Below are 27471 nucleotides of genomic sequence, written 5' to 3'. Positions count from 1 at the left end.
CTGCGCGAAATTGGAGTCAGATAAAAGACGTTTGCTCCGAGGTCAACAGCAGACATATAGTGGCCAAAGTCAAATATGTTTGAACTCGAGGGAATTGATTTAAAAAGATCTGAATAATAAACTTTAACGTCATTGTCTGAAAGGTTTTTCTTTTTATAAATTAAATGACGCACACATTTTTTTTTTTTTGCTCTGCGCTTTTGGAGCTGTAATTCATCCCTGATCAAAAATGCATGAGAAGATGAAAAAAAAAAAAAAAAATCACTGTTCTCTTTTCTTTAAGCACTGGTTTAATCGCAGATCATTTCACCTTTTAAATGGCAATGGGAACTGATGATGATTAGCCCTATTGAGTCCTGGGTGCCCGGGCTCTCCAACTGGTCGTCTGATTGCAAGAGGACATAAACATATCACCACCGACTCTGATTAGCAGTGGAGGGCCAGGCCAGGCTAATTCTTATAATTGCATGTGACTTCAGCAGCACCTCTCTTTGATCTATTGAAACCATTTGTCGAGCTCCTCTCCCCTCTGTCTCTGCTCATGTTACACAGCTCCTTCATACACTCTCTATTTGAAAAATCAACGAATCTTGGGAGTTAACGTTCTCACAGCATGGATCTATTTTATTTTATGGCTTTGTTTTATATAAAAAGTCTAAATACAGGCCTCATAAAAAATGTCTGGCAACACAGTGCATATTTTAATTGTCACAAGAGGTGATTAAAAAAATGTCACTACTGTCTCTTTTTTTTCAATACAGTGTAAAATGAATAAATACGTCTGCAGATAATTTTAACTTATATAACTCTTTTTCCCGAAACGACTGAATGACTGAGCTCCTTTGGCTCGTTGTGTCAAAGCTTGTCGTTCATTCTGAATCAGATGACCAAGTCAAAGGCGAATAATGTCATCGGAATGTTTTTGATTAAAGCACAAATACCAGTGTGTTCAACATGATTTAATGTAGTTGTCATTTGATTTTTCTGCTTATCTTTGTAAAAAATAATAATTAAAAAAATCTGATTCCTGAAATGTTGTTTCTTTTTTATAGTTTATTTTATGCTTTCTTTTTAAAAAAAAATATTTGTCATTATTTTTCTTATTCTATCAGACTACAAGCAAAAGCATCAGAGAGAGAGAAATAAAAAGAGAAGATGTAAGAAAACAGGAAATAATTCAAAAGAAAGTCTAGATTTCATAGCCACGGTGGGTTGTTTTATTTTATATCAAGCATATTTTCTGATACAAAACGCCTAATTACAATCACATCGGTGGGAATACTTATTTATGCAAATATTTTATGTCAGTCCTCAGTGTGCAACACATCCTCACCCTGCGCATTAACATCAAACTACAATGAAAATCATCATGTATAAAAATACGAGCGTCTGAGCATCTTTACTATCAAGTGCAGAAGTAAAAAATAATAATAATAATAACGTGAACATACAATAAATAGAATATAAAACACACAATTAAATACCTGTTATTATTCTTTATCAACTCTAGTCTATAGCTCCCTCTTGTGGTGAAACGTCAAACATGTGCTGAAAAGATTGATCTGGAATCAAAGTGTCAGAGAACAAGCAGCTGATTCTTCCTCATCAAAAGCTTATTTATAAATATGAAGAGAGCTGGGATAGTGCTACAGTTGATGTCACTGTTTTAATCATGATCTGAACTGTTATAATATTATGAACAGCCGCTCCTTTCTCACACAGTTAGCAGCACTCAATCTCCACACGAAGAGCTCTCAGTGGATGTAGCCTCTGTACTCCAGCAGCAGGTAGTTCTTGATGAAGGTGGGCAGACCCAGTTTAGGGACCACCTTGTGTACGCGGCCCTCCAGGAAGGTCCTGAGCTTGCAGCGTGCCAAGTGCTGCAGGGAGCGAGGAGTCATCGCCAGAGAGAAGATCGACTCGTAGAACTCTTTGTGCTCCTGGGTGGATAAAAGCACAGATAAACATGAGATCAGAGATTTGTCTCACTTCACAGCCAATCATAGTGGTGTTCTGACATCAATAAGCAGTAATAATTAAATAAACATCATGTAAGTAATTAAATATACTATTAGCTATGGCCTGCTGTAGATATTATCCCCTTACAAATACTGAATATTGCCCAGGACAGCTTCAAACATCCTGCACAATATGCAAAAGACATTACATCTTTTTGTACATTTATTCATATAATCATCATTATGTTTTTGTAAATTGATTCTGTATTTAAAGGCCACATCTCAGAGTTTCTTCTACTACTCAATATATGTGGTGGGTCACCCCATGTTTAAGAGCTGTTAAACTATCAAAATGAAATCAATCAGCATTGATTTTAGTGGCGTTTTTATGACAGGGCTGTTCAAAGTGGGGCATGTGGTACCATAACGAAAAAAAAAATGATAGTAGTTATTGATTATTTTTTATAATCTGAGCGCAGAGGGCAAAGTGACTCTTTGTGCAAAAATTCAAAGGAACTTGGGATCCTAATGCCATTTTTTAGCTTAACACACAGTACAGTACAATAGGTGTTTGCTATTTTTGGTACTCCAAGGGAAAAAATATCAATCATCCCTGTTCTATGTTCTCGCTGATGTCCAGACAATGTGCCCTAAACATGCTAGATCTGGCCATGCAAACACCCTATAGAAATTAAAGAAGAGAGAGAAGATGAAGAAATAAAATATTTGGCACAATAAAAAAAAACATTTATCATAAAACACCCACAGTGGTTGAACCATAATCATAATTCCATTATTTAATGAGCTTGCCTTGAACACCTCCGGCGACACAGACTCCACCCAGGTGTCTGTGACTTTGAGGTGACTGTAGGCGTTCAGAAGAACCTCGATGGTGCGTGGAGACGCAGAGCAGTGCTTCATAACCTAAAAGAAACGGCACAACACCGAGCAAAGAGACAGCATCCATATAATCATCATCTAAGTTCGTGAGCGAGCTTGTGACTGCATAGAACTGAAGAAATAAAGTAATTAAACACTTGTGAAATGAACAGATTGGTCTTCCCTCCAGGGGTTTAACTGGAAATTATGCAATTAGTGCTAATTAATCTCCTATTAACACTTGCCTAATTAGGAACCAGGCATTTTGTCTAGTGCACGTGGGTTCACTGATAGTTGTAGTCTGTTTCCCGCAGAGAGTGCAACACTTCATGTTGTGTCATGAAATGGGAATGATGTGAATGTGAAGTTGTGAAGTCTGGAAGGAACAGTTTAGTGTTTCAAGACTCTTTTAAAGGTGTTACATGTGCAGCACTTGCTAATTACGCAGAATGAGCCACCTTGATGAATAATTGGTTCATACTGCAAATACAATATACTAGAAACCAATCTGGAATGCTTTATCCAGTCTGAAATGCATTTGATTTCCTACCATGGGCAGAGCTCCAGGCCACACCCGAATAGAACCATGGTTGAGCAGAGCGCGGACAATCCTCTCGGGCTGATGGGAAATCTTGTAGCACACCACCTTCAGGATGTTGTGCATGGGAGCTTCACCGCCGTAGTCCATGTCGTTAACGCGGGCACCGTTAGCCAGCAGCAGATCCACTATGTCTGAATTTGCATTCTTACAGGCCATGTGCAGAGGACTGTTTCTGTCCTGGTCCATTGTGTGGACGTTGGCCCCCGCCCCCAGGAGGATCTGGCACGTCTTGAAGTAACGCTGAAGTTCCTGCAGCTCCTGGCGTTGGGAACAAGCAGCGTTCAGGGGTGTGAGACCCTCATCGTTCTGTCTGTCCACAGCAGCTCCGTAGCGCAGGTAGATCTCAGTGTGGTCTGGGAGGCCGTTCCTGGCTGCCACATGTAAGGGAGTGTCATCTTCATCGGTAGAGCGACCGTTGATTGCTGCACCGTACTGAAGGAGATACTTGGCACATCTGCAGAATTAAAGAAGCTTAATTTGTACTGAAGTTGTTATGTATTTGTCATTTAAAACTTTTTTGCTTTAACATATCAACACGATGTAATTACTGACTGCACACTGTAATGGCTGTAGAAAAATTACACCATCCCTGTATAGATTTGTTCCCTATAAACCTTGTTTTCCCAATTATTTCTGAAATTACAAAGTAGCTATATGATCAGATCAGCGCTTCTTGGTCAAATTTAGATTCTTACAGTTGTTTTTTTCTTTGGATGGTAGCCAGGCTGCTGGCAGTAGCCATGCTGCTAACACTGCATTTGCGCCAACAGTAATACCGCAGGGAAACGCTAAGAGACGTACAGTTGAAAAGTTGTTTGACACCCTAACTTTTATAAAAGGGGATATTATAATACTAATTTTCTTACAAGATCGTGAATTTGTGAAAGTTTAGGGTGGGTACTTAGTTTTTCAAGTGGGTTTAATCAATTTCTATTCTGACCACTGTATTATAAGCGGCGCTTTTAGCTATCCATTACCATCTCTGACTGCTCGCTAGTTTCAAAGCACTCTCAACAGGAGCTGCTGGTGTACACAATCCTTCTCTTACAAAAGTTCAGTTCATTAGCAATAAATACACCCTTGCTCATTTCAATCCAAGTCAAGGACGGCTAATGTTAGCTAAGGTTAGAACATTTAGAGTAAAGTAAGAGTAAAATTATGGTATAACTGGCATAACTGATTGAATTCACTGACTTGTCGATTGTGCTCTTGTGCTACTTTTACACAGGCAAAATGTTTTAGCATTTACCCACAGTGGCTGCTAAATATCAAGTCATGAGCCATTTTTCAAATTAGCTGAGCTATTCCACAATCTCTCTACATACCCTTTGGAAACCCCTGCGTTACATGAAGCACTTCATGCACTTCTGATCTACTCACTCTAGGGATTCAGGGCTTGTGCAAATGTGCAAAGGCATAAGGCCCTCTTCCGAGACAGCGTTGGCATCAGCACCGTGCATGAGCAGCAGCTTGGTACACTCTGGCTGGCAGTTTTCACAGGACTCGTGCAAGGCGGTGTTGCCTCCAGGTGCCAGGTCTACATTGGCCCCACGCTGCAGCAGGAGCCTCAGGCAGTCCGTGAAGCCTCGGCCGGCTGTGATGTGAAGCGGTGTGGTCAGCTCCTGCTCATAACTCAGTGACCACAGTCCTGCCAGCAGGGGAGCACATTTGGCAGAATGTCAACTTTGAGCTCAACCCTTAGGATCATAAAAAACACTTTTCAAAGCATAAGTAGTTGCATGACTCTTCCTAATACTCAATAACACTCGATAAAACACCCTGATACCCCGATGAAAAGTAAGACCATAACTTTTAGAAAAAATCAAAGTTCTGATAAACCTACGCAGGCATCTGTAGTTAAATCTGAAGTTCTTCCATTCCTCTACGTTGCTGGTGTCATAAATGGCATCAATAAGGTAGTCGTACTCGTCGTCCACCACGATGCTGAGAATCGTTAGCTCATCACCAACAAGTAGAGCGTTCCAAAACTGCAGGACACAACCTGTGGCTTTGGCTGTGGCGATCACGTCCTGGCGGTACGTCTTTGGTTTGCGCCATTTAATCTTAGGTGCTACATAAGCCATACTGGAGCTAACTAGATTTTTTGTTTTAAAGTTTTATTAAAGGGTGGTTTCTCCTGAAGGAAATAAGCACTTCTGTAGGTTGTTTGTGCAGACAGTTCTATTTCAGGGCGGTGTGATGTGATATTTTGGTTGACCTGGGGAACTTTGCCAGCGCAGTGTCGGGAGCCAATGACTGGTGTGTGACATGTCACCTGCCCACTGATTCAGCAAATCCACTAAGTCAATGGACAGTGCTCTGTTGCATTCAGTAAACTTAGGAGAAGAATAACACAATGATTTTCCAGGTCATCAACAAGCCAAAACTGACTCAAAATGTTAGTCTTCCACTAAATAAAAATGCAAAGTGCTTGTTTTGTCTTCAGTGAGAGCCCACATTGAATCCAGATTATGTGGAGGACATATGATGGCCTCTATAAATACTGCCACGTGCTCTGTTTCTATAAATACTGAGTCACTGTGTCTTTAAACACATGTACCAGTTACATACTCCTCATAAATTAACATAAATTTAAAACAGTGATTTACTTTCTCTTTTACAGACACACAGGTAATTTTTGCCTCTTCTGTTAAATAAAAGGTACTTTTAAAGGCCTTAATTTTTTATGCTAATCACCAGGAAATTAAATAAAGCTACATAGCTCTGTAAAATGATATGAATTCCTGAATTAATTAATAATGAAGACAGCTCTCCTACCTTCCCCTGTGGCGACCCAGCGCATGTCCCCTCCTCTTGGCTCAATGATGAAGCTTGCAGTGGACCCTTTGGGAAAGAGGCGCTGCAGGGCCTCCAGGTCTCCTGTGTATAGGGCGTTGTGGACGACCAGATCATGGCAGACAGCTGCTGGCAGGGCAGTGATGGACCTCAGTGGTGCCCTGTCCCTGGCCTCCTTCTTCAGCATATAGCTATTGAGGTGTTGGGAGGCCAACAGCTTCTTGTACTTGTATCTCTCCAGCATGTCCTCATCACGTTCAAGAGAGCGTAAGGCCGTGGATGTGAAGACAAAGCTGCCTCGTGACATGCTGAATGGCTTGCCTCTCGAGGAGAAAAGTGGTTGCTTGAGATGTGTATGATTAAGCGAGGGAGATGTCTAAGAGGGCCTGTCTCTCTGTTTCTGTTTTTGTTTGCCTCTCTCTGGCTAATGTCCACTATGTGCCTGCCGGCTGTTCACAGGGTTGGTTCACAGAGTTGTTTTGATATTCGGTATGAGACCCTCCCTGCAGTGTGACAAGTAATGCTATTTTTATGTCTCACATGCAGCCACTCGAGCCTCCCCTGTTTGCCTTCAGCAAAGTCACAGTCGTGAAGCGTCTCTGTCAGGCTGCACAAATCAAATGAGTTGAATAAACTCATGTAGTAACAATACATGTTGTTATTGGGGTGATGGAACATGTTTTTTGTTTTGTTTTTTAAATACACAGTATCTTATTAGACTAAACGTCCTTAAAAAAATATATGTAGCTTTATATTTACAAATTTTAAGGTTCAGCACATACAAGTAATACATGTTCCAGAGTTTATTATGTTTCCACCTCATCTACTCTAGAAAGTGTTGGGCAAGAATAGTGTCAGTAAAGGGTCAAGTCATTGAATTTTAAACCTTTAACATTAACATGACCATTCTCAACAGGGTTTTCACTGTAAAACTCAAGAATAAGTTAAAAAGCAACAGCTGACTTAAAGGTCAATTGTGAAGGATTTAGTAATGAGGTTGCAGACCGAAAAGAACAAAATACCCTTCACCTCACCCTACCCTACACTAAAAAGCATGACTGTAAATAATGATGACAGCTCCCCAAGAGAGAAGCCAAAACATGCTGATCGCCCCCTGGTGGTTAGCTACAGTATAGGTCATAAGTACATCCTCCTCCATGTTGGCCAAACTAAAAACTCATAGTGCACACCAAACAAATATTCCCAAAAATGATTTCTTTAATTTTCATACAGCAGCAAAGGAGGAAGTCGGGCGAAAGTAAAGAGCGATTACTCCACTTAGGGAGGAGGTTGGGGACGGATCAATGAGCCAAACCAGCACAGGACTTTCACCAAGGTGGACGTTGTTCATGTCACATGTGAAACTTTACGCCTAAATCTAACCAAACAGTGAGCTTACAACGAAGGTCCGGTATGTCTGTCACTGGTACGTTGTTTTGGGAACAGTGTTTTTTTGGGAGTGAATGGCAATCTACCCACTCAGTTATTTAGGTATGAGGATTTGTTAGTTATCTTGGGTAGTTCTTACCACATTGATGTATCTTCTCTAATTGACAGCCCTGCTCGTGGCTGAGTCGGGCGAGTGTATCGGCTGGAACTCGATACCGTGGCTTGATCACTACTGTGCAGGCTCTGGCTCCAAACAACATCACCAGCGCAAGATGTATCGTGACTCGTATCCGGGATATTTTGGTTTCATTTTTGTGTCGTCGGAGGAAGAGGAAAAGCGTTGTCCATTTTTATGTACTATTTTACGTCTCTAGAGCCAGGGTTTGGTTTGTCTGTTCTGGGCTACTGTAGAAACGTGGTGGTGCAACATGGTGAACTCCATAAGTTATTGGAAACATATTTATATATATTTTCTATTTCTGCCAATGGATCCTCCTAAACCCCACTAAATCCTACACGCTGGACCTTTAAACATTTCAACAACTTTTAAGGTCAAATTTTGTCTCGACTTTTTCCTCAGAGGAAGAGCAAATAAGAATGCGCTATTTGTAAGCCCCTGTGAGTGTGTGTTTGCAAAATGTCTTTTTCAGCTCAGTATTTTTTTTTTTATTCAAGAGCCTTAATGGATTTTATGTATCCACATGGCTCCCTCCATTAGAACATTAGGCTGAATGACTGGCAACCGCTGTGTCACTCTGCCCCACGTGTAGTGTTCTGATGGCGGAGGGGACGGCGCATAATTAAGCCTGCTAAGCCTACTCGCTAAGCTTCTGACAAACATCTCTTTTGACTGATGGACCGCCATTTTCCAGAGCTAGTGGAAATTTCACTGATCCCATCTTCAAACTCCCGAGACACTAAGAACAGGTTCTCATGGTGAGCGAGGATGGCTCAGAATTACCTTTGAGTCTTTTGATACTGATTGACTTAAGCTCTGAAATCACCACGTGCCAAAATTTGCTGTATTATACATATTTTAATGTATGTTTACCCACGTCTGTGTTGGAGTCTATCAAGATGTACGTAAGCTCTGTGGAAAACACGGTGTGCACCACAGGTGAAGAAATACATGATATACGCGGGGAGGTCTTACCTTCTCTCCCATTTGAAAACAGAAGCATCGCTGCATCTCATCTATACCTTAACGACTGTTCTGGTATGGAAATCAAGGTCATTTATTTTATGTTACAGTTTGGTAATAGATGCCACATTAAACTGAAGGCGAGTAAGAGTTTCAACTTTGAAAACACACATTACCAGAGAGAGACTAGGAATATTGTTTTTGCGGCTGGAGTACATCCTTTTAAATGATATACATAATGAGTTTATAATATGCATCTGGGCTACCTCCTCTCTACTTTGATGTCTTCCAAATGGCCCGGGTGTCATCAGCAAAACATGTAGGCACTTTCCCGCCTCATTGACTCCCAAATGTATTTTAAATATCATTCCTGGTAACGCAATTATTTAAAACGCTGAACTAAACACTTACTAATGGGGAAAAAGACAGCGACTTCGATAAATTCATTTCTCAAATGGTGGGCATTCATGTTTCTTTTTTCTTTTTCTTTTTTTTTTATCTGTGAAGCGGAGGCAACTCTGATGGCAACAAAAAAACATCAGCAGTAGTAACACCCCCTGCCCTCACAGCCCCCCGTGGACATATTAAATCTTTGGTTTCCTCACATTACCCACCAGTAGCTGTCTCTCTGAGGTTTTCTGCATTGTGGTCAGCCGCCTTCCTCTCCCAAGGCGGTGAGAGGCTGGACATCAGCAACAGCCCTGATGAGAGTGAGGCACTTCATTTATGCAATCATAGGCAATTAGTTCCCTCTGATTATGTGCCTCTTAATGCTGTTTTGAGTACTGTGGCACACAGTAATACAGAAAGAGATTAAACTATAGCCCTCCCTCCACACTGAGCAGTCATTTAATATACTGAGAACATAATGAAATGTACACAGTAATTACAGTAATATTAAATGCTAATGGGTTTGCAATTGGATCTGTTGTTAGTTTAAGACGGAGTCTAGTGCACCCAAAGAAAGTCTAAGTTTAGAGAGCGCCTCACCACGACATCAGAGCACTCAATTATCCATCAGGTGTTTCTTATTTTAATGATTTATGTGATACTTATTGTTATTCCTATCAGAGGAAGTCAGATCCTGTCTGGTATATTCTGTACAGCAATTAATATGCAATTTACATACTTCAGTTCACATGTCGGGAGTTAAAGAGAAACAGGGTCTGAAGTTTGGCGGAATAACTGTGAGGTCACCATGGAAACATGATAATGAGTTTGCTTAATTGGCTAGCTACACTATCTAAAGGGAAGCTAGTCGCTGCATTTATGGAATCGTCTCATTCTGATTTACATCTTGGGTTATTGTAATTTTCTAAATATCATATTGACTCTGATGCTCCATACGAACACATTAAGGCAGACGCACACAGTCTGCTCTTAGTCTTTGATGCCATTAAAAGACCTTTGATGGCCAATCAACACTGGTTTACGTCCATATATATGGCTCATCAGAGTCAACAATAGGGCTAAAAAAAAGGTGCCCCGTTTGCAAATCTCCCTCAGGTTTCATCACGATGCTCGAGATGTTGGTGGAGAACCTAAATGAATTTATAGAGCCTTGAATTGAACAGTAGCTCCAAACTATTCTGTGGAAGCATGATTACTTTTTCTGTACTCTTTCGACTCTGAGCCCACTACCTATAATGTATTGTATGGGTCTTTGCAGATTCCAATTGTCTCTCAATGCACTGATCACCACGCAAATAGCCCTCTGTTTCATCATGACAATTGAGAGGTTCATATTTCAACCTAATAGTCCTGTATAACTTTAACCATCTATCACAACCTCATTTCATTGCGGTTGCAGTTAATACGCGCTTCCCTGCCAAGTGGAACATTTTCTAATGATGCACTCTCACACGAAAACAAGGCAAGCCAGCCCGTGCTCTGCATCACTCACTAATGCACCCATCCATAATGTGTTCATAGCAGTCTGCCTAAAGGAGGCAGCGATGACTACCGCTTGGCATGGGCATGAGAGGGGATATGGGAAAGGGTGCAAGATACAAAACCTAAATGGCTATGATAATCATGAACAAAGTCACTGCCATCAGAGACTGTATCACCCTCATAATAACATCTGTAGATTTCATATCATTACCAAGAATGCTGGGAAACATCTAAAATGGATATCTCAACAATAACAGTCAGTGGTGGGAGTCACATCCAAGTGCATTATTAAAGTGAGCCCGGCTTAGTAGGATGTTGACAAGGGTCGCCTAATAGGTGTATGTAAAGCCTGATGTAAACACCATTCTAATTAGAGAGACCTTTATCAGTTCCTCCATTTTATGCAGATTGGACTGGTGCAAACGCTAGTGTGATTATCCTGTAATCAAGTACTATTCAGTTGACAGTGTCGTCTGATTAGAATACATAACAAGCATACAATGTTGCATTATCTCCCCTGTCAGTTTATAAATATGTCCATTTTTAAAGCTAACTGAATAATGGATCTTGTCAGGGTTTGGATGAATGCATCAGAGGTGATAAAGATCACTTTTAAAAAAGAACACTGTGTCAGTATATTTTGAAATAAAAATAAAACAGTTTGGACCTTTCATGTATTCGTCGCTTTACAAGGGAGATGAAGGATGGTTATAGGTCACCTGTTTTTCACAAACATAAAAAACAAACTTTGAAAGCTATTTTACTGCTGTTTTGAAGACGTTTCTAGATCCCTCAAAGACTTGTTTATTGAACTGGCAAAAAGAAAATATGTGCGATGGCGTCAATTTGTGTTGAAAAGTGGTGGGGACGTAAGGGCTGAGATAATATCACTGACAACCAACAGTAGGAACAGAAAACACGTCACAAGTAATGTTATAATATAAGCTGGGTTGGCACATTTTTAAAATGATACAGTTCAAGGATTTTTCAGGAGCAAATTATTTCAAAATTAAGGGACAATAATTTATATTCATGGATATTCACATATACCAGTCTCGAGGGCGTTACTGTGTTGAAAAGTTGTAGGAACACAAAGCCTCAGATAGAAAAAATAAATAAAATAAGTGGTCTTCAACATGTGATTTTAGGCAATGTAATAATGTGGGGGAAAAAATGCTTAATGGCACATCAAAATGAATGCAATCCCATTTGTTAGTTAACATTTATTTGTGCAAGCACATTTTTAACTAATTATGCTTATGTCCCCAACTTCCCCAGTGTAAACAACAGCTTTGATTATGTGATTTCTTTTACTAATTTCTGATGGTTGTTTTGGCTGTTTTGTTGAGCAAAGCACAGATAGATAATCTTCTTTCTCATGTTGTAAAACACATTACCAATAATTTATCTTAAATACTAATTATATTTCAAATTTATCTATCTATGTTCATATTTTTTTAAATATATATATTTTTAAATAACCTATCATACAGTTTTTCCAATTTAGCAAGACATTGGCAGGAAAGCTTACTTCCGGCCGCCATCTTTGTTTCAACAGTTGAAACGTCAATATCAAGTTGTCGTTTTGTTTTTAATGTGAAGTTGCTGCTGCAGGCAGGCGGGATATTTGTTTTGTCGCAGCCAGATGGAAACTTTGAGAAATTTAGAGATGTCTTCAAAAACATAGGTAAGTGTCCTCAAACTATGTTTTTTTTTTGTTTCAAAATTTGACGTGTCAACACAAATGCTAGCGTTAGCCTTACCTGTAATCATCATTGAAGTGGGACTACGATGTCCGCTAGCAAGAAGGCTAGCTGTAAGCATGCTAGCTGTAGCCACTGATTTGCCATGATACAAGAGGCTTGTATAAGTAGTGGTCGTATCAGTGGACTCTCAAAGCTTCCTCATCAGGTTTAAGAGGTCTCTGATTAGGGGAAATATTAAATTAAGGAGAGAAAGTGCTAAAACCGAGTAGAGATTATGTGACTTGCTGTTAGTTATAGCTTTGTTAGTTTCTATGTTAGCTTAGGTTTGTTATCAATCTTCCAGGTCGCAGTCACCTGGCTAATACCACATCTGTCATGGCTGCTGCACTGAGTGCATCCCTGTCTATTTCTGTTAAGTCAGGAGACACAGGTGCCTTTGGATTGGTAGGAGGGTATGATGATGTGCAGATGTGGATTCAAAACAAAGTGTGTGATCACTGTGTTTCCTGTAATCAGAAATAATATTTAATATTTTAATATCTGGTTTATTGTGATCAGTATCCATTAGGCGATAAAATATGTAGGCCACTGACTAAAGAGTCACATTGTTATCCGCTGTCACACTGTTTTCTGTTATGCTGACAATGTGGGGTTAGCTGTTGTCTTAAAATAATTACCATGATAGGGACATAACTGACATGCCTGATTAGAGACACAATTTAATTTCCTTTTATGTGTCTTTCAAAAACCCCTGTGCAAGTGTTCAGACTGTCAAGCATAATCTGAGAGCTAATTATTATCTAATAATAGTGCTGTGCAAATAAATAAGAAGGGCTGAACAAAACCAAAATATGAATATTGCAACATGGCCAATGCAATATCTAGATCACAAGAAGCAGCAAAAACAGGTGACAAAACAGGATTATCTTGCTGCAGAGATGCACTGGCCTGCAAATCTTGCTCTCCAGATGTGGGAAAACATGTCTGTTTGGTACTGACCCCAACAAATGCCCGTTTTTTTATGTCTTGCACCCCTAATAGGTGTTAAAGATAAATGCAGCATGATACTGATCTCGTGCCTGTGCTTTATTATAACAGTGTACAGTTGATTTGATCAAATTTCGAGCTGTAATGCACCAAAAACTTGCATTAACCATAGCTGATAGATCCCCTATGCGTGTCATAATCTCGTTTATACGTCTGTTTATCAAAAAGACAATGCTTTGAGTCAATGTGGCTGCAGTACAGTTGTGCAATTACCCCATCTAGTGGTTAATACGACATGTTACAGCTTCCCCCCTCATTAAATGGAGAAAAAAGGGAATCAAAACATGGAACCAAAAAAAATAATCTTTATGCACTTAAAGAAATCAAGAAATCAACCAGCTTACAAAGCCACTCATGCACATTTGTCCTAACAGTTCGGAGTGCGTTGAAGTCTTCATTTGGAGCTGGTGTACTTTGTGACCGCCTTGGTGCCCTCGGACACGGCGTGTTTGGCCAGCTCCCCGGGCAGCAGCAGCCTCACCGCGGTCTGCACCTCTCTGCTGGTGATGGTGGAGCGCTTGTTGTACTGAGCCAGCCGGGACGCCTCCGTGGCGATCCTCTCAAACAGGTCGTTCACGAAGGAGTTCATGATGCTCATGGCTCTGCTTGAAATCCCCGTGTCCGGATGGACCTTTGTGAAGGAAGAGGGGGAGGGAAATGGCTGGTGGTTAATTTTAAGACAGGAAAACCGAAGCAGTTCAAGCCTCTTCTTCTTCTTTTTTTTTGTCACCCACCTGTTTCAAAACTTTATAGATGTACATCGCGTAAGTCTCTCTCCTTTTAGCCTTTCTTTTCGCCTTTTTCTCACTCGAACTCTTTCCTTTCTTTTTAGATATGTCGTTAGTCATTTTTGCAACTGTGTTAAATGTGTGAACTTTGACAAAGTTGCTTTCGTCAGATGCTTTATCGTGTAAGTTTAGGAATAACTATCCCAGTTTTCTGGCTCACCTGCAGCTGTTTATGTAGCCCGCGTTCATTAGTGACTGATTTAGATCACCTGCTTTGATTTCGGACGATCAGTAGCCTAATCACCACGAGGAGGAATAAGACTGTAAAACGTCTTAGTGTTTATTCAGGCAGGTAGTGTTTTGGTTGAAATTTGTATTGCAGTATTGTAAGGCCAGTGATCAAAGGTTGCTAAGTACATTTACACAAGTACTCTACTGAAGGGGCGCGATGTAGTTTTGGAGAAGAAATTAAAACTCAGAATTTCAATATTTTATATTTAATAAGGGCCATAATACAAGTCAGAAATATTAATATTTCCCATAACTGAATAAACAAGCTGTTTTTCGGTAAAATTCAAAAATGAAATAAAAAATAAGTCCCCCAGAACACTGTTTGAGGCTAGAAAGGTGGCAGGATCCGCCAAATATAAACGGTAAAACAGTGAAATTGTGTTGTCCTTTAAAGTCAGTTTGTTTATTCAGTCATGAAAACAAAGAAAGTTTGTTTATTTAGTTTGTTTTGGCATAAAAAGATCTTTATTTATTGATTCAGATTTCTTCCCCAAAACTACATACTGCACCTTTAAGTTATTAGTTACTCTGAAGATTTTAGGCTGCATCCAAGCCAGAGTTGTGCATTTTTTAATTGAATTATTTCATCGACAGTCACATAAAAACAAAACACAACACTGATTACGATAATCAGAAAAATGCTGAATATTGAATATGATAATCGACCAGGTGACCCATAATATACAGTATATACATACATGTAAATATATGTATAACTTACTTTTACTTGTACTTTTGAGTAGGTCTGCAATTATTGCCATAAAATTCCTTTAAAAACTTAATGTAGTATCCAAGACTTTATAAGACTTTTACTCAAGGACTATTCATATAGATGACTTTCACTTTTACAAAATAATATTTTAACATGACATTGTTTATTTTTACGTTGTTATGACCTTTGGGTACTTTAAACAACACTGTAATGTTATTTTTGTATTGCAGTCTTGCAGCCAGTGATGGAATGTAACTAAATACTTTCACTAAAGCACTGAACTGAAGTACAATTTTAAAGCACTTGCACTTTTCTTGAGTGTTTTCATTTTCAACTACTATATATTTCAACTCAATTACATTTTGGAGGCAAATACTGTAGTTTTTACTCCACTTGATATTTGCTAACCGTACTAGTTACTTTGCAGAGTTCAGAATAATGCTCAATATTGGATCCGATAATCAGCCAGGCTGATAATTGGTTGACCCATACAATACAATATTTCCATACATGTAAGTATGATTTACTTTTACTGGTACTTTTGATAATTAAGTATCCTTGATGTCAGAAAATTACTTTTTATGCTTTCATACATTTAATACCAGATGCTTTATAAGACTTTTACTCAAGTAATATTAATATTAGGGCTGCACAATTCATTGAAATGTTATTGAAATTACAATATGGCCAAGTGTAAAATCCTAACTGCAGAAGATAAAATGTGGTAAAATGTGTGTATTATAATAAAGTACTGTGGTGCTGCAGGGATACCCTGGTCATAACATAACAATGATTAAACAAAAGCATACAAATTATTTTAATAGAGTTTTTTTTTTTCAGTGATAATGAAAATGTTGATGCAAAATTATCATTCCCACTAATTGTAAATCATATCACAATTGCAAAATCTGTCAAAATAGCCACAATAGGATTAAGTAATAATGAAGACCTGATATCTATACTTTTACTCAAGTATTATTTCGGGTACTTTTTACAACACTGTGTAAGGCACTAATGTGATAAACAGAGGCTGAGTTATACTAAGAGTCTACACCTTTACATTTAATAATTGTGTCCACTGGGTGGCACTCTTGCACCAGTTATTAGGCTGCATGAAATCCTATTATGGCAGATGTATACCTGCTGTAGATCCCACTGTAATCCTTTGTAATCTTCCATGTAGCTTGAAGCTTATAAACTATTTTAGACCTAGAGGTGTATTTAGATACCATAATATTCATAGAAAAAGACTTTTGAGCTGTCATATTCAGTGTTTATGTGAGCCCACTCTTGATCCACCTGAAGGCTTGCATTGCTTTCAGATAGATTAAAATACACAGAGGATGTGCTTACTAGAAATAAATGGTATTATGAGCAAGGCTGGATTAAAGGCCGAGGACTCCAGCCTCAAAAGCCCAGGGTAATTTTTGTCTAAATTAGTGTGTGGGCATTTACTTGGTGCATAAACTATTTTGAGTCCAAACAAACTACTGCACAAATTTCCCAGGAGTTTTTCAGCTTTCTGTGAATGATTGTTTTTATGCTTTCAGTGGCAGATTATAGTTTATGCACATTCTCAATTTATCCTCTCATCACATTCAGATATCAGAAAAATTCACATACTCTACAATAAAGTTGACAATAACTTTGCATTCAATAAATGCAAAGTGGTGCAGCTTTAAGGCCCCCTAGTGGGTTCGTCTGCCCTCTTGATGTTGTACATATAATGTGCCGTATTTCAATTTTAGTTGATGTTGTTATGATTTCTTATTTTGGTATCTGGGCTTATTTGTTTAGTAATTGTGTGTTTACCTCAATAAATTTGATTCTGGACACTTTTATGTGTAGAACATCTTGATAAGTGTTAGATTTTAATGCTGATATTTAGGATAAAAATGGTCCTGCTCCAGGCCTGTATTTTCTTTACTAGATATTCTTTTATTATGAGGGATGAAGAGTTGGACATCTAAATTGTCCCCAGTGTGCGATTGTTGGAGTCATTCAGTATAAGAGCATACCTATTACATCCTAATTTTATTTTAAAAACATGTTGGAATCTACTGACTTTGACCACATGACCATTTTTCTGATTTCAGTTTAACATGATCTCCTGTTTATTAGGGCTGCAACTAATGATTATTTTCATTGTCGATTATTCTGTCGAGGATTTTCTTGATTAATCGGATCAGTTGTTTGGTCTGTTAAATGTCAGAAAGTGGTGAAAAATGTTTATCAGGTTTTCCCAAAGATGATGTCCTTAAATGTCTTGTTTTGTCCACAACCCAAATATATTCAGTTTACTTTCATAGAAGAGTAAAGAAACCAGAAAATATTTACATTTAAGATGCTGAAATCAAAGAATTTTGACCTGTTTTTTTGTTTTTTTGAAAAATTTGTAGGGATGCACGACATATAGACACAAGCCACACATGTCGTCGCTGGAGTCATTGTTTTTCAAGTTCAGAAGAAGACAACACAATTGAAACTTGCAATACGAGTTCTGCAAGTGTTTTAAGAGGATGGGAAAAAGTCTGAGTTTAACACAATAAACCTTATTAGAACTATGAATAATAAATCATCCATATTTGCCCGCTACATCTAAGCCTTTTTACCCTCAGGGGTGCATATACTACAGGTTATGAACTTATTTTTAAAATACAAAGATCTGAAATTGTTATGGGTATCAGCCGTGAGATGCAGGTAATTATAGGTTATCGGTATCAGCTAAAAAGTCCATATCGTGCATCCCTAAAAATTTGATCCTGCAAATAGTTGTTGATTAATTTAATAGTTGACAAATTGATTAATCATTTGCAGTTCTTTTTATATCATTGACATGTCCCCTCACACTGACAAACCAGTTTAAAGTATAAGCCAGTAACACGATTCAAAGATGTAGCCATATTGTGTGATGATGCGTCTCTGTTGTGTCTTTGCCTCTATATCGCTGACATTTTATCTATTTGATTGATGAGATTTGAGGCACTTGAAGGAACTGAACACAAATGGTATGTTTCATCATACAAACACATCTCTCTCTGGTAAAGCACTTTATGATGCTCATCTATTATATCATACCAATGCTTTGCTGAGTTATATTGGCTTTAAAAATGCTACTGAGGCTCCACTCAATATTGAGATTCATCCATATCACAAATAATCCTACAACCTCAGTTCCAAGAAAGTTGTGGCACATTTGTTCTTCTCACTTTGCTTGGTTCAGTCATCAAATTCATAATGAGTGTACAAAAAACAATAATGATTATGAATTTGAACTTTTAATTAGGGTTGTACCGATCCGATCACGTGACTCGGAAATCGGGGCCGATCACGCCACTGAAGACTCGATCGGGACTCGGACGTTACGACCCGATCAGAGATCGGTTTTATATATATTTATTTAGTCATTATTTGTATTAGATTGTTGATATATGGGCTATTGGTGATTCAAAATAAAAAAAAATAAAATGAGTATTTACTACCACCGTTTACGACATGCGCATGCGCAGAAGACCAGCACGCCAGTTTGTTTTGAAGCGGAGTGGCGAGTTGTGGCGCACCATGTCTGCTGTGTGGAAGTATTTTAAAGTGAGTGACGAGAACGATGCAGTTGCAAACTGTCAGATATGTAAATTTGGGATATCGAGGGGTGGTAAGGACAAAGCTTCGTTTAATACCACAAACTTAATTCGACACTTGAAAAACAAACACCTGGCTCATTTGTTTTATTTTATATTGTATTTATTTTTATTCTAGCACTTTAAGTTAAGATGCTGTTTGTTTTAATATGAGACTATTGAGTCTAAGTTGCACTACGTTCTAATGTGAAGAGTATTTTTTCTGTTTTGACTGGAGAATGTTCAAGCACTGCTTGCATGCAAAATTGTGTATGATGTGTTGTGTATGTTACTTATTAAAATATAATAAAAAATAAGGGACACCTTGGATAGTTTTCTTCGATCTTTTTAATTTTTTAAATGTATTATAAGAGTATCGGATCGGGACTCGGTATCGGCAGATACTCAAAAATCAAAGGACTCGGACTCGTATCGGGGGCAAAAAACCCTGATCGGAGCATCCCTACTTTTAATGTCTTGTCTTTGTACCGTGTTCAATTGAATATAGGTCTAAAAGGATTTGCAAATTATTGCATTCTGTTTTTATTTACATTTTGCAGCGTCCCAGCTTTTTTGTAGTCGGGGTTGTATAGCAAGTAAGCAGGAGATGTGATAAAGTTACTGCAACATCACTCTATCACGTAGACTATTGTGTTGTAGAGTGAAAGTAAAAGTAATGAACAGTAGTGTGACAGCAAAAAACATCACAACTCTAATAAGCAGTGGAGCTGTAGCAGTAACAGCTTTATTAGACTGGACTCATTATTTAAATCCTTTTAGCAAGTTGCAGTTATTTATTCAAATTTTCACAAACAAAACATAAAAGAAAACATTTCTATCTGTTATACAATACACCCAAAATACTTCAGCTCACAAAAATACAAACATCTGGTCAGCTTCCATTTTATAATTTATATACTGTAAAGCTGCACAATTAATTGAAATACAATCAAAATCGCAATATGGCTAACTGCAATATACAGATTGCAAGATTCTGCAATTTTTGGATAAAAGCAAAATATTAATCATTACGATGTTAATTTTTGCATCACAGTTCTAATTTTCACTGAAAACCCCCCCCCATCATTCTCACTCCTTGTCAATCATATCACAATTGCAAATAATTAAATAATCGCAATATAATTCTTTTGACCATAACGTGGTGCCCCAATATAGTGTATATTTGGCAGGACATATTTAAGTGAGCAGCAGAGTAGAAACTCATCCATGTTATTTATCTTCAGGTTTTATATGAAAAGAATTTGCTGTAAAAACCTGACCTGACCCTCTGATACTTCATAGATTTACTGAAATATCTCTTTTTCTCTAAGAAATGGGTACATTTGTTTTGATGAATGATACATTAGTGTTACAGTTTCAATATGTAATTACTGCTAACACTCTTCAGCACATTCCCATTTCTGTGTCCAAGGTCTTGGATGCTCTCAATTTTGTTCTCCACGAGTGCACAGCAGATATAGAGCAGCAGATTACATATGAATAGGCCTTTATCTCCGACAGCATTTATGCAAGGTCATTTGCAGCAACTGCCACACACGTTGTATAGCAGCTATTGGTTGACCGTATTGTGAAGGCCATCTTTTTCTCTGTTGTCTGGCAGATTTTTCTGCTGTTTGCTTATTTCATCTGTGAAGAGAAGAAAAAAGGTGACTGTGTGCACATCTACTACACTGATATGTCTGTCTGACAGTCACAGAAAAAGAAAAATGTTGCCTGTTCTGTTTATCGCAGCCTTTCATATTAACATATTGCTAAAGGCGACATGCAGTGATTGTTTTATTTTTTATTCTGCAGGGTTTGGAGGTTAATAGAACAAAGCGCAGTTTGATACCCGCACTGATTACTTACTGTAGTTGCAGAATGCACAAGTTGTCTCACAGTTTGGTGTACAAATATAACAGTTTGTGTATATAACATATATATACATATATATACATGTATGTATGTATGTATGTATGTATGTATATATATATATATATATATATATATATATATATATATATATATATATACATATATACATATATATATATATGTATATATATATATATATGCAGTTGTTTCTTTGAATATATTCACACTGAAGCATATTTTTTAGCAGCATTTTTTAACTACCCGAAAGAATGACACCATTTGCTATAAATTTAACTAGGTGACCATCTGCCCTCACTCTAAACCTGTGTTTACAGGAGGCTACATCCCTCCTGTAAACGCACTGATTGTGACGCAACCTCTTCTATTTGATGTAGTCCTGCGATGCTGTTTGATACCACGTTGGTTTCAATAGGCTACATATTTAACAACAGGCTTCCCATATATGCGGCTCACCTGCTGTTGTGTAAATGGAATTACGGATGAAAAAGTCCAAAGCGTAGGGTGTGTTTGTTGGGTGACTTTATAAAACATATTGTTGATGAAGAAAGTCAACAGAACAGCAGAACATAATATGAGAGAGAAACAGAAAGGCAAGGCATAAGTGCATGGCCATTCTGTGGGAAACAGTGATGAGATGTGTACTGTGATTTAGGGCTAAAAATATGCCTGTAACACACATCTAAGCTACTCAAAAAGTTCTAATCATTGACTTTGTATGAGTTGCAATGTACTTGTTTAAGCTGCAGAACGTTGTATATAGTAAAACAAAGTTATTAGAGGCTGGGATAGCTATAAAGGATCACACTTTCAGTCTAATCAGTAGTTCAGCTTGTGTTCTGCTCCCTCCTGCTGGTGCTGCTCTGTTCAGTGCAGTGTTGCATCTCTGCTGCTCCGTCTTTAACTTCATGATGTATGTGCTCTTAAATGTCGACTGCTTTAGTGCAGGGTTCAGTTCCTAACAGGGCAATCCGTCCTTTGAGGTGCTTGCCAAATCTGCATAACTTACTTGGGCATCACAAAGAATGACTTACCGTAATTGCTCCTTTTAGCTCTACATCATATCAGGGCGGTTTGCTTGTCATAGGAATTTTCGCTGAACTGTTGTAATTATAGCACATTAATATCCAACATCTTTTACGTATAGCCACATAGTGAGAGCGGGAGTAGTGCTGCTGTGTTGTTTCTCTGTACTCACTAAATTAAGATGTTTACTTGTCAAATCAGGTTAACTTTTGTATAGAGGATTTTGTCAAGGCTTTTGCAACACATCTTTGGTGACAGCAGACATACAGCGCAGCACACCAGCAGTATGAATCACATTGTTTGTGACTGTGCATTGTGAACCAAGCTAAACCATGGCAAGCTTGTTATGAAACAATTCAGATTAAAACTGATGAGAAAAAAAAATTTCTCTGTGTTTCAGCCATCAAAAATCCTGGTATCAGTGAGTGATCCATACAGTCGAACTCGATCACATTGATCATTTCTCCCAGTGCTTAACATTTTAATGTGCATTATCCCAGACAAAGCTTTTGTGCATTTATAGACACATAACACATTTCTTGGATGTGCAAAAAAGCAATCTGACCTTTGCTCAACAGTATTTCTACCTAAAAGCATTTGCACAAAGTATGATCAAATAAAGAGGGCCAAGGAAGAGCATAGATTATGATTGAGAGCTGAATTATATCTAGTGCTGTATACGATAGGCACATACATCAAACATTACTGTGAATTGTGATTTTAAAAAGTAAAAGCTCCTCACTCTTGTTTCAGCTGCATTAGAGTCGACTAGCCTATATGTTATGTTGCATCTCTACAGTGTTAAGTTCCTTTTACAAACATATATGGACTAGTTATATATGCAGTTATGACACTGTCAGTTATTTGGAAAGAGTCTAGTAATCTATAAGCCAGAGGTGTTTTAGGCCAGGAATTTTTCAAAACATCAATTGATAAGTCAAATTCAAAGGCCCCCAAAAAAGAGAGTGCAGTGCATAGCAGCGCCTCAAATATTACTCCTCCACATTAATATTCACTGCATTATGCTGTGCATTCTACCATCCACTTGAAAGCCAATTACTGTTGAAAAGTCCACCACTTTCATCCTCCAATCTGCAACAACAGGCATGCCTGCTAGTATGAATTTGGAATTTAAGTTTGCTAATCTCTGCACAGGACAACATTATCCAAATGTACAGAGAATGCAAATAAATCAGCATGAAGACTATTTTGCATTCTATTACTGAACATGGAAATTGAATGTCAAATGCAGATTTATGCAACAACAATGACAAAAATCACAGAACTCTAACATTGAATATTTATTAAGATGTGAATAAATGTTTGTAGGTTTGTTTCACTGATGACAGTTCAGTTTATTCACCACAATCTACTTCATATTCAGATTTTAAGTCATTGTTCAGTAGCTGTGAAACCAGGAGCTGTGAAAACATCACTGTTTGCTATGTTGAGGTTAGTACTGATGGGACAAGTCAGACAGGTTACAGTCAACCCTCTGCACATCCACCACACTCCACAGGCTGTTAATAATTATAACTTTATCTATATTACATTTTTTAAAAACAAGTTACAAAGACATAAACAGGAGTAATTACAGATAAAAGATAAACAACAGTACAATTCATACAATAAATTAAACAAGCGAGGTAAGAATAACTAAAACACATTAAAAACAACTAAAATGGAAGAGTGACCAATTCAGGAGAAAACCATTCTGAAAAAAAGTGTTTTTAAAAAGAGATTTAAAAAAAAGAAACAGAGCTTGCCTGCTTGATCTCCTCCAGCAGCCTGTTTCAAAGTCTGGACTCCAAAGGCTCGGTCTCCCCTGGTTTTTAGCCTTGACCCAGGAATTATTAAGAGTTTTCTGCCGGAGGATCTCAGGCTGCACTCAGGCTCATAAGGGTCTTAGTAAGTACATCATATAATTAGGGGCCAACCCCAAATGTGCTTGAAATGATTATTAATATTTTAAATGTTACAGGTAACCAATGTAGAGATGCTAAAGCAGGCGAGTAAAATAGACTAGATTGGTTTTAATAGACTAGTCCAGTACTGGGAGATGGTCCCTTAGACATTATTGCTGCTGTTGGTGTGTTTTAGTGTGTATTCTTGTAATTAATGCAGGGTATCTGCAGGTCCTTAAAAGTCTTAAAATGTCTTAAATTCAATTATATAAATATTATGCCTTAAATGTCATTAAATAGTGTTAAGTTTTAATTTGTGAGGTCTCAATTGCTGCATTATATCTAATTTCATTTATCCATCTTTTAATTTATTGTTGTCAAAAGGAATTGGGCACTTCTGCAGTCCTCATTTCAGATGTTACAAATCTTTAAAGCCAAACACTAAATGTAATACTGTCCTATTACTTTATATTTGCACTTGCACAATGTTGATTAACCTAACTCACTCTAATAGCCATAAACATAAAACTTACCTCTGCACTGGACCTCATACTGTATGTACTATATCCCTTTATACTTACATGAAAGTACTGAATAAAAAAAAATATGATTTGTCCAAAACTAAGGTGCTTAATTTGGTTGAAGAACAGAATAAAAAGCATTAAATTCAAGTGTCTGATATCTGTAGACACCCTTTATTGTATTTTCAACAAACACCACAACAGTATACATCTTCAAGTACTCCCTACATGCTCACTGATGTACTGAGTTAAACTTTATTGTCATTGTAGAGTAGTATTTCTAAAGTACCTGTGCAGTATCTCAAATGTGACTCCATACTGGAGGATTTTATAGTTTGTCAGTGTTTGTCAGCAAAATTGACTCACTTGGCTCTGTTTGTGAATGAAGACATATTAAAACTCAGTGAAGGCCTCATATGTTAAATGAGCACAGCATCATCCATCACTGCTAAGTGTTTGTAGCACATTAATCATTACCAGTCATGACTGTGAATACAGAGTGCAGCTATAGGAGTGGGTAAGCTGGCCTTGAGTCAGGCATCAACAACTTGTAAATTTAAACATGGTCATCAAGTCAGTGACATTTTGACATGGAATAGTTCCTGATATATTTCAGGTGTCATGATGTTATGAGTTATTAAAGGAAACATTTTATGCTCATTTTCAGGTAAATTGTTTTATTTTAGTTTTCTCATACTGTCAAGTGCTGCTCACTGTTTGGTCAGCTTCACTGGTGATTTTAGTTAGCAGCAGTTTTTACCATGGATATCACCACAAGAAGTGCTTCTAAACCAAACCTTCACCACCACACGTTAGAGAAGGAATATGATCCATATTAGCCTCTACCTCACTGCAGAGCAGGCCAATAACTGCAGCTTTGTAGCAAGCTAACGGGAGCGTACCTATGTTCCCCGGGTCCTATGTTCCCCGTTTTTCCCAAAAAAGGTCCTATGTTCCCCAGTTTGTTCATCAACCGGCAACAGCGGGGAACATAAGACCCTTTGGGTGAACAGCGGGGAACATGGGACCCTTTATTAGAAAAAGGGTCCTATGTTCCCCAGTCACATACAAAGCGGGGAACATAGGACCCGGGGAACATAGGACCCGGGAACATAGGGATGATCCCAAGCTAACTGCTAGGCGCTAATGAAAGTTGTCAAGCAAATAAATTCATGCAGTTTGACTATTTCTTTTTCACACATACTTTTATTGTTATCTTCAGGGCATGTCTATCAAGTAAATGTACATACCGCAGCAACACAAGTGCACATACAGGTGAGGATCCCATAGCAAAACTGGCTGTGTATAACAACAAAGCTAATGCTAGCTGAGCTAATGCTGCAGTACAAACATGAAAAGCAGCATCAAAAAAACGGTTCCCGGCATCAAACCTACTGCTTGTTGTTTACTTGGCTTCAAATGAGGCTTAATGTTCACACAGTTTCTCCTGACCCTCAATATTACAACAGTAGTCCAACATCGCACCAGACTGGCAGTAGCCACATTAGCCGAGCAACAAGCTAATGCCTGATTCAACAGGCTGACCTACAAAATAAACAGTAAAGCAACATGGCAAAACTTTCAAGTTTGAAGTCAGGTCACAGACAGCCAGTATTGATCCATTCTTGACCTTGTAAAGTTACTGGCCCTCATTGATAATGTAGTCCATAGTAAAATCCACACATCCTTGAGCTTGCAAGTTACTGGACAATTCTGGGAGTAAAATTCACTCAATTTAATAGATTTTCAGTCACTTTTCAGCCAGTTAGTGGTTATTTTACAGTTTCTCGGTTGTTAGACACTTTGGATACCCAAATACATACTGCACAAGTGAGTTTTTCATAATATGTCTCATTTTAAATGGCTTTAGTTCTGTTTTGATTTTAGCTTGTACTTCTTGTGGGTAGAAGGAGCAGAAAACGGCTTTCGTCTTGTAGTTTGGAAATTGCTATACCTCAGACATTGTTCTGGTTGACCTAATCTAAGTCTCAGCATTGCCTGTCAGGTGAAAAGATTGTGATAGTCTGTCATGCTGCATTCTCTTCTGTGAGCATTTTTAAAATTGCATCTCGACGGTGACAATGTATGTTTGACACAGCATTCCTCCGAAGTTTACGGATGAAATGGTAGTTTTTATCTGAATTGCATACCTCTATAGTGTTGTGGCAAAATGGTTGCTATGGTCTCTGTGCTTGGTTACCGGGGCAGAATATTGATTTAATCCTCAAGGGCTGTGGTCATATCCTTGGCAGTTCACCTATTGTTATGATAATGAGACATCCCTGGGTAGCCAATGAGTGATAATCTTGTTTGGTCCGGGGAGAAATGAAAAGGTTTTTTCAGCGTGGTGTGCTGACATTTTAACCCCAATAAAATCACCAACTCCATTACTGGTGAAGCCTGAAACTCACATGTAGTCACACCATGATGAACCATATCCAAGGACTGCTATAGCCAGACTGTGAAATGCTTTTGGGAATAGTCCATCGCTTTGAGCAACAAAAATAAATAAGAAAAAAAAGCAATACATAACCCATGCTGTCACAAGAGAAGCCAATACATAATTAAATAAGATGATTAATGAATCATATGTAATAAATAATGAAGAAACCATTTAACCAGGTTGTTTGTATTTGCTGGCTTTACTTGTTTGCACTGGAATGAAAATACAAAAACGTGGATATTTCTGGAACTCCGTTACGTATGTCAGTGCAATAAACATACAACCTGTGGCTTTCTTGTATGTAAGCAGACATGTTGGCGGAGGCTGTTGGAGCAGTTTAGAGAATAATAACACGGTGAAGGTGGCGTCCAGATTGAGAGACTTCCCCTGTGAGCACAGACACACAGGCAAAGCAGCCATTCAGCAGTGGGATGGATCCTGACTACTAAAGAGGGAGAGGGAGAGAGAGGGAGACTGAAAGAGAGAGAGAGAGAGAGCAAGAAATGGGGGAGTGGTGGGAGAGAGAGAGGAAGCGAAAAAGAGAGTGAAAAGGCTCCACACGGCAGAATATAAATCTGTATGTTAACAGGACTAAAGCTGGAGGTCTCGAAGCGGCTTTAGTGGTTATGCTGTTGGGGGGTTGGCCATAAAGCATCAAGAGGTGGTCTTCCCTATTAACTGAGGATCTGTTCAATAAGGAACCCGTGGAAGCTGTGAACGCCGGTTGTCAAGCACAGTGGTGGGCTGGTCGGAGGTCTCTGACCCCCTCATTTTCATCTCTGGAAGAAAAAAGAAGAGCAAACAGAGACCCGAGAGAAAAAGGAAGGTGGCAGCGAGGGACCAGTGAGCCATTTCTCTCTTTATTACCTCCATTCACAAAACCATTGCATCCCATTATCACAGCGATGTAGAGGCATTCTCTCCGA

General features: G+C 38.4%; 2 protein-coding genes across 2 annotated transcripts; both read right to left on the bottom strand.

Moving 5' to 3' along the window:
• Positions 1-1290: 1290 nt before the first annotated feature.
• Positions 1291-6541, bottom strand: asb10 (ankyrin repeat and SOCS box containing 10). Its single transcript, XM_073491954.1, has 5 exons — positions 6217-6541; positions 4819-5086; positions 3388-3892; positions 2769-2882; positions 1291-1940 (listed from the first exon to the last, which is right to left on the bottom strand). The coding sequence occupies exons 1-5, from the start codon at positions 6539-6541 to the stop codon at positions 1755-1757; spliced, it is 1398 nt and encodes a 465-aa protein (XP_073348055.1). The 3' UTR covers positions 1291-1754.
• A 6875-nt stretch (positions 6542-13416) lies between these two features.
• Positions 13417-14331, bottom strand: h2bk1 (H2B.K variant histone 1). Its single transcript, XM_073491774.1, has 2 exons — positions 14145-14331; positions 13417-14041 (listed from the first exon to the last, which is right to left on the bottom strand). Exons 1-2 carry the CDS (start codon positions 14256-14258, stop codon positions 13805-13807), a joined length of 351 nt encoding a protein of 116 aa, XP_073347875.1. The 5' UTR covers positions 14259-14331; the 3' UTR covers positions 13417-13804.
• Positions 14332-27471: the final 13140 nt, after the last annotated feature.

The sequence above is a fragment of the Pagrus major genome, chromosome 21, assembly GCF_040436345.1.
Source record: "Pagrus major chromosome 21, Pma_NU_1.0".
NCBI classification, from domain to species: domain Eukaryota; kingdom Metazoa; phylum Chordata; class Actinopteri; order Spariformes; family Sparidae; genus Pagrus; species Pagrus major.
The sequence above is the reverse complement of the archived record's forward strand: the minus strand, read 5'-3'. Positions and strand labels throughout refer to the sequence as shown.